Raw genomic sequence first — 7,561 nt, 5'->3', positions numbered from 1 at the left:
CTGCTTAATATTTGCTATATCTTATTATTCTTAAACATAACATTTACACATGGGAATCTTATTTCCTTTTGGTTTCCAATTGAAAGTTTTTATTAACATTTAACTATTATGATTTATTAGCAACAATTCTATTTAAGTTTGATGAAGCTTTTCTGATATTATTGATTATGTTTCTTCAATTTTAAATGTGGTATTTAATACGAAAAACCCATACATTCATGTCCAAACAAATGAGACTGACCTTTTTCTGGTGAACTGAGAATGTCTTCACACAAGACCCGTTTCCTGCTATCCTTGGCTGCGATCAAAACCTCGTCCTGGCTTCCAGTAATGTTCTCCTTTGAAACTAGCTCGTATAGCTCTCGTTTCCTGCTTCTGTCGTGATGCTGTGTTCTACCTTTTTCGAAACTGCAATCAGCTACCGGGAACTCTTGGCTCAAGGAGGTTCTTTTACTCTCAACCTGGCCTACCTCTCGTTCCACGATAGATACTCCACACTCACGGAACTACACCGGCTTTCTCACTCTCCGTACACTACCGTCTACTACTGGACTTCACTTCTCGACAGCTCAAAACATTCTGATATCTATTTGTCATTCATTCCCCTACTTTCTAAATATCCCTTCCAGATTCACAAATCAAACTTCCACCACCAACTCTCATTCGCAGTATTCCTCAAAACCAATTTTTAATCTTTCTAAATATGCTTAATGGATTTCAAAAGAAAAATAGTTAATTCCCATTCCTAAATTACTTTCTACTAATTACAAAATTTAATGATCTATTATCTACTTCAACTGAGTCTTATTTAGCATAAGCTAATGATCGAACCTTCCGCGAACTACGATAATGACCTATTATCGATTTCACTTGAGTTTTATTTAGCATAGGCTAATGATCGAACCTTCCGCGAACAACGATAATGGTACGCCATTCACTTTGTTTATTCTAAGCGCATTTTCCCGAGTTTCGTTTAATCACTTCTTAAAATTAAATATAACAATTTGTTGTATACAGGTTGTTCTAAATTTATATGCCCGTGGTTGAGAAAATTGAAAATATTTTATATTAAATTGAATTTTGTTTATAATTATTAAAATTTAATTTTCATATCAAATAGAAATATAACAAATCCCCGCCTTGTATTCGATAAAATTTATCTGCATTTTTAAATAAATTTTCTCGAGGCAAAACCAACTCCCTGTATATTTCCTTACTTTAATCTACGTCTTATACCCCTTCTTCTTGTATTACTCTAATTAGTCCCACCTGTAGAGTAATTGTTTCCTTATTTTCAGTGTCCTCATCCTGTGTTAGAGTGTCGGCTATTATGTTGTCTTTCCCTTTTTCCCATATCAATCTTCTGTCTTTTTCCTCAGATTTTTCACATACTTTTACCGTGTATTCTGCATCCTCGTTTTCATATGCCTCCTCTTCAAATGCCACTGTTTCGATCATATCTTTTTCGCTTTCATTTGTTAGCTTTATTTCTTCTTCTCCTGAGCTCATCTCTTCTTTTGAGGAATCCCAGTTTTCTTTTGCTTTTGATACTCTCAATTTTTCTTCTTCTGGGCTCAACTCTTCTTTTGAGGAGCCACAGGTTTCATTTTCTTTTGTCTTTTTCTGACTTTTTCTCCCTTTTCTTCTTTGTCCTTGCTTCGTTGCCAAATTCATTTCCACTGTTTGTTCTTTACCTGATTCGTCCGTATTTTGTTTCTCCTGTTCCTTGTTCTGTTCTTCTTCTTTTTCTTCTGTTAGATTCATCGTATTTTTTTTAAAATCTATCACTACATGTTTTTCTGCCAATTCGTCAACTCCTACTATCATGTCATGTGACATGTTTGGCATTATTACACATTGTAGTGCATACATCTTCTTACCCAGTCGTACCATTACTCGTATGCCTTCATTTATAGTTGCCAATGTCCGTTTGTTTGCGCCCACTAAATTTACCCTAGGTATTTTGTAAATTAAATTTGTTAAGTTAACTTCTTCTATTAGTTTTCTGTTGACCAATGTTATTTCAGATCCAGTGTCTATCATAATTTTAATTGGTTTCTCGTTGATAAATCCATCCACAAATTTTAAATTAACTCCATTTTTCTTTTCGTTGTTTTTATTTTCGTCATAATGTCTCTCTCCGTCATATTCATCTGTCTGGGTATTATTTACTTCTCTTCTATTTTCTCTTGGTCTGTCGGATCTGTTTCGGTTTTCTCGATATCCCTGTTCATTTTGTCTACCATTATTTCTGTTTTCTTGATTTGAGCGTGTGGTGTTTCTATTCTGGTATTCTCGATTTCTGTCCTCATTCCATTGCCTATTTCTTTGTTCATAATTTCCTCTTCCGTTGTCTCTATTTTCGTTTTCCCTTCTGGGATTGAAATCTCGTCTTGTATAGTCCCTCCTATTTTGATTTCTATCTCTGTAATCTTGTGTTTCTCGGGGCCTGTAATCTTCTCGCGACCTTCTTGATTTTCTTTCTCTTATACGTGATTCTCTTATTTGTAGGATTTGGCATAAACTATCTATGTCTTTGTAATTTTGCAATGTGATATGGTCTTCCAGCGTTTCCTCGAAATGTCTTGCAATCAGTTCGACTAATTGTTCCGATGAGTAATTATATTGTAAATGTTTTGCGTTATAGTAAATTTGTAATGCATATGTCCTTTCTGATATACCCATCCTATCATTGTATTTCCCATTTTGCAATTCCTTGTTAATTTCCAATTGTTGGACTTTTCCCCAGAAATAATTCAAAAATTTTTGTTCAAATTCTTGCCAACTGTCAAATTCTTCTTCTTTGCAATCGAACCATAGGCTTGCTTCATATTTTAGATGGTTTCTGATAGTTTCTTTTGCTGTTTCGAAATTTCCGATGTGTTGTATTTTCTTTTTCAGGCTATTTATGAACGGCACTGGGTGTAATATTCTTACATCCCCGCCAAACCTTATCTTCACGTCATCTGTGCTATGTATAACCATTTCTCTTCTTTCTCCTACATTTTGTTGAATATTGATTTCCGCAATCTTTCTTTCCATTTCTTCTCTGATTGCTTGAATAGCGTTTTCAAACTTGTTTTCCAAATTTTCTATTTCCTTTTTCTGGCCATTCGTTAACTCCTCCATTTTGTTTTGAATTATCATTTCTTGTTCTTGCATGTGATCTTTAATTTTCATTTCATACTTTTCTATGCGTTCCTCCATTTTCTTGTTGTTCTCTTCTATGGCTTGTTTTGTTTCCTTCTGATTTTCTTGCATTATTCTTTTTGTTTCATCCATTTTTTTTTGTGTTTCATCCATTTTTTGTTGTGTTTCATCCATTTTTTGATCCATTTTATCCATTGCTTGTTTTGTTTCTCTTTGATTGTCATCCAGTTTTTGTGACTGGAGTTGCATCAGTTGTAATAGTTTATCTATTCCTGATAATTCTTGCTGTTCTGATGCCATGATTGTCGTGTCTAAAATATCTTCTTGGTCTGAATGTTCTTTTTGTTTTTTGTTGTCTTTGCTTTGGCTTCTTGTCACAGACATTTGTTTTCAAGAAGTACTGTCCCCGCCAAATATGAAATTTTACTAGTATGTTACCAAGACGACTTTTTCTCACCCAAATATTATAAATTGTCAATAAATATATCAAATGTAAATATCGTAAAAATAAAATATTAAATCAGTTATGTAAAATTTGTACCTAAAGAGATCTAAAATTTTATGTTATCAAATGTAAGTATCTCACTTTTTACCACAGGCATATAAATTTTCAAATACCGGCTTTACTCTTTCTATCCTTCAAATTTGCCACTAGAAATACTTTACAATGCTTTCCACGTTGGACGACAGTTGATGTGATCTTGATTATTGATATGAGATAATATTCTTATATGTCATTTAATTTAATCAATGTATTAATAATAATCTAATTAATTTACCAGATCATATATCAATATGTTTTCAATCTCAGGGCGAATTATAAAATTAATTACTTACTCTCGTGGCTTCTAAGTATTTCTTAATGGTTCCTAATCGGGATAGGAAAGAAAAGAGTAAAATAATAACACATATGGGTTACAATTGTAATCAAAATATTGTTTATTTTATTTAAATGGCAATCACTGCTTAATATTTGCTATATTTTATTATTCTTAAACATAACATTTACACATGGGAATCTTATTTCCTTTTGGTTTCCAATTGAAAGTTTTTATTAACATTTAACTATTATGATTTATTAGCAACAATTCTATTTAGGTTTGATGAAGCTTTTCTGATATTATTGATTATGTTTCTTCAATTTTAAATGTGGTATTTAATACGAAAAACCCATACATTCATGTCCAAACAAATGAGACTGACCTTTTTCTGGTGAACTGAGAATGTCTTCACACAAGACCCGTTTCCTGCTATCCTTGGCTGCGATCAAAACCTCGTCCTGGCTTCCAGTAATGTTCTCCTTTGAAACTAGCTCGTATAGCTCTCGTTTCCTGCTTCTGTCGTGATGCTGTGTTCTACCTTTTTCGAAACTGCAATCAGCTACCGGGAACTCTTGGCTCAAGGAGGTTCTTTTACTCTCAACCTGGCCTACCTCTCGTTCCACGATAGATACTCCACACTCACGGAACTACACCGGCTTTCTCACTCTCCGTACACTACCGTCTACTACTGGACTTCACTTCTCGACAGCTCAAAACATTCTGATATCTATTTGTCATTCATTCCCCTACTTTCTAAATATCCCTTCCAGATTCACAAATCAAACTTCCACCACCAACTCTCATTCGCAGTATTCCTCAAAACCAATTTTTAATCTTTCTAAATATGCTTAATGGATTTCAAAAGAAAAATAGTTAATTCCCATTCCTAAATTACTTTCTACTAATTACAAAATTTAATGATCTATTATCTACTTCAACTGAGTCTTATTTAGCATAAGCTAATGATCGAACCTTCCGCGAACTACGATAATGACCTATTATCGATTTCACTTGAGTTTTATTTAGCATAGGCTAATGATCGAACCTTCCGCGAACAACGATAATGGTACGCCATTCACTTTGTTTATTCTAAGCGCATTTTCCCGAGTTTCGTTTAATCACTTCTTAAAATTAAATATAACAATTTGTTGTATACAGGTTGTTCTAAATTTATATGCCCGTGGTTGAGAAAATTGAAAATATTTTATATTAAATTGAATTTTGTTTATAATTATTAAAATTTAATTTTCATATCAAATAGAAATATAACAATATATATATATATATATATATATATATATATATATATATATATATATATATATATATATATATAGAAGACAAGAAGTCTTTGCTGACAGTAAATAGAAAGAAATTTAGGATATTGGGTTATGCAGCAAATGAAAAGTGTACTCTTTCAAGTTTCTTTAATCCAAGCTTTCGGTTATGATTATAACCATCATCAGGGTGCTACAATGATATTTTTTCTATGTAAAAGAATATGAAAACATGTATAAATAAATAGTACTTACAAACTTATTGAGGATATTTCAAATGTGATGTCATTGAGAAGAAATGAGATGCAACTTGATCAATGGTCATGCCGATGCCTCGAATCCAACAAAATTTAATTTAATAAGCGGTTTGTATTATATCACCATTGCAGGAACGACCAATGAGCAAAGGTTAAGTTGTTATGAAGTATCACCCGGTGACGGGTTTGGCATGACATTTGAAATATCAACAAGACTTTTTAAAAAAGAAGAGTAAAAGAACATTAAGGGTCAATGGTAAATATAAAATAATATTAAAATTTATAAATAATAGTAAGACACTATCATAAAACGATTATAAAATTAAATTAGGCTAAGAATTTTAAAAAATTGACATACACAACATATAGAATTAAAATTTGTTAAAATTGCGGTTAAATTGAGTAACAACAATATTGATTAAAATTGAATTTAAAATTATTAGTACAAATTATAATGTTGATGACAGTTCAGAGTCTCTAGAATGGGAGTTAGGAGATGACTCACGATTATCTAAATAGAGTAAGTAGGAAAACATTTCATTGAGGTGGCCTATATCAGTACGATGGTTCATCGAATTTGGATTTTTGTTTATGTGGACCATTTCCAAAAATAGCCTCTTAGCCGCATGTGACTCACGGTCCAATACCCTCACGTTGTTATAATCAATTCGGTGGTCATTATTGAAAGAATGTTCGCCCAGTGCACTTCTATCCGGGTACAATCTACAGTCTGACCTATGTGACGTTATTCTGTCTTTTAGTCTTCTTGATGTTTGTCCGATGTATATTTTATTGCAATTTAAACAAGGAAGGCTGTAGACCGTATCAGTTTTAGAAAGCACTGGTGTCTTTTCCTTGACGTTCGAGAAAACCCTATTGACTGTGAGGGCAGTCCTAAACGCAAGTTTGATGTTTTCAAACGGCTTAAACAGTCGAGTCAACTTCGGTGCAATCTCACTGGTATATGGCAGCGTCATGTAAGCCACGTTAGTATTGGGAATGTCGATGGTTTGTGAGTTGTCTGCATCAACATTGTTATTGATAATTGTTGGTTGAATGTTACTTGTATTAAATAGTAATTTCCTTAACAAAGTCTCAGGATAACCGTTTTCCAAAAAAAGGTGAAGCAATATTTTTAAATTTTTTGAGTGGAAAGAAACGTCGCTGATTTTTAAAACGCGGTTTTTCATTGCTTTTATTAAATTGATTTTCATAGCATGTTTATGGTACGAACTATAGTTCAGATATCTGCCCGAGCTAAGTGGTTTACGATACCAATCCACCAGTAAGATGTTATTTTTACGTATGACTCTGGTGTCCAAAAAAGGTACAGAACACAGCGTGTCCTCTTTTTCAAGGGTAAATTGTATATGCTGGTTAAAGCTGTTGAAATATAATAACAAATTATCCAGTTCATTAGCGGGCAAGCATAGCAGAATATCATCTACATATCTTTTGATGAAGAATAATTTAAAGGGTAACACCCTCAACACGAATTGCAAAATGTAATTCATAACATAATCAGCTAAGATAGAGGAAATTGTACTACCCATAGGTGTACCGAAAGTCTGCTTGTAGAAACCACCGTTAAACACAAAATAATTGTTTTCAAAAAGAAAGGTTAAAAGTTCCTGAACTATAGTTCGTACCATAAACATGCTATGAAAATCAATTTAATAAAAGCAATGAAAAACCGCGTTTTAAAAATCAGCGACGTTTCTTTCCACTCAAAAAATTTAAAAATATTGCTTCACCTTTTTTTGGAAAACGGTTATCCTGAGACTTTGTTAAGGAAATTACTATTTAATACAAGTAACATTCAACCAACAATTATCAATAACAATGTTGATGCAGACAACTCACAAACCATCGACATTCCCAATACTAACGTGGCTTACATGACGCTGCCATATACCAGTGAGATTGCACCGAAGTTGACTCGACTGTTTAAGCCGTTTGAAAACATCAAACTTGCGTTTAGGACTGCCCTCACAGTCAATAGGGTTTTCTCGAACGTCAAGGAAAAGACACCAGTGCTTTCTAAAACTGATACGGT

At 33.1% G+C, this 7,561-nt stretch overlaps 1 protein-coding gene across 1 annotated transcript; it reads right to left on the bottom strand.

Moving 5' to 3' along the window:
* Positions 1-5,954: 5,954 nt before the first annotated feature.
* Positions 5,955-7,019, bottom strand: LOC126888599 (uncharacterized). Its single transcript, XM_050656954.1, has one exon. The coding sequence runs from the start codon at positions 7,017-7,019 to the stop codon at positions 5,955-5,957; it is 1,065 nt and encodes a 354-aa protein (XP_050512911.1).
* Positions 7,020-7,561: the final 542 nt, after the last annotated feature.

This window comes from Diabrotica virgifera, chromosome 7, assembly GCF_917563875.1.
Source record: "Diabrotica virgifera virgifera chromosome 7, PGI_DIABVI_V3a".
In the NCBI taxonomy this organism is placed as follows: domain Eukaryota; kingdom Metazoa; phylum Arthropoda; class Insecta; order Coleoptera; family Chrysomelidae; genus Diabrotica; species Diabrotica virgifera.
This window is presented reverse-complemented; position numbering and strand designations above follow the sequence as displayed.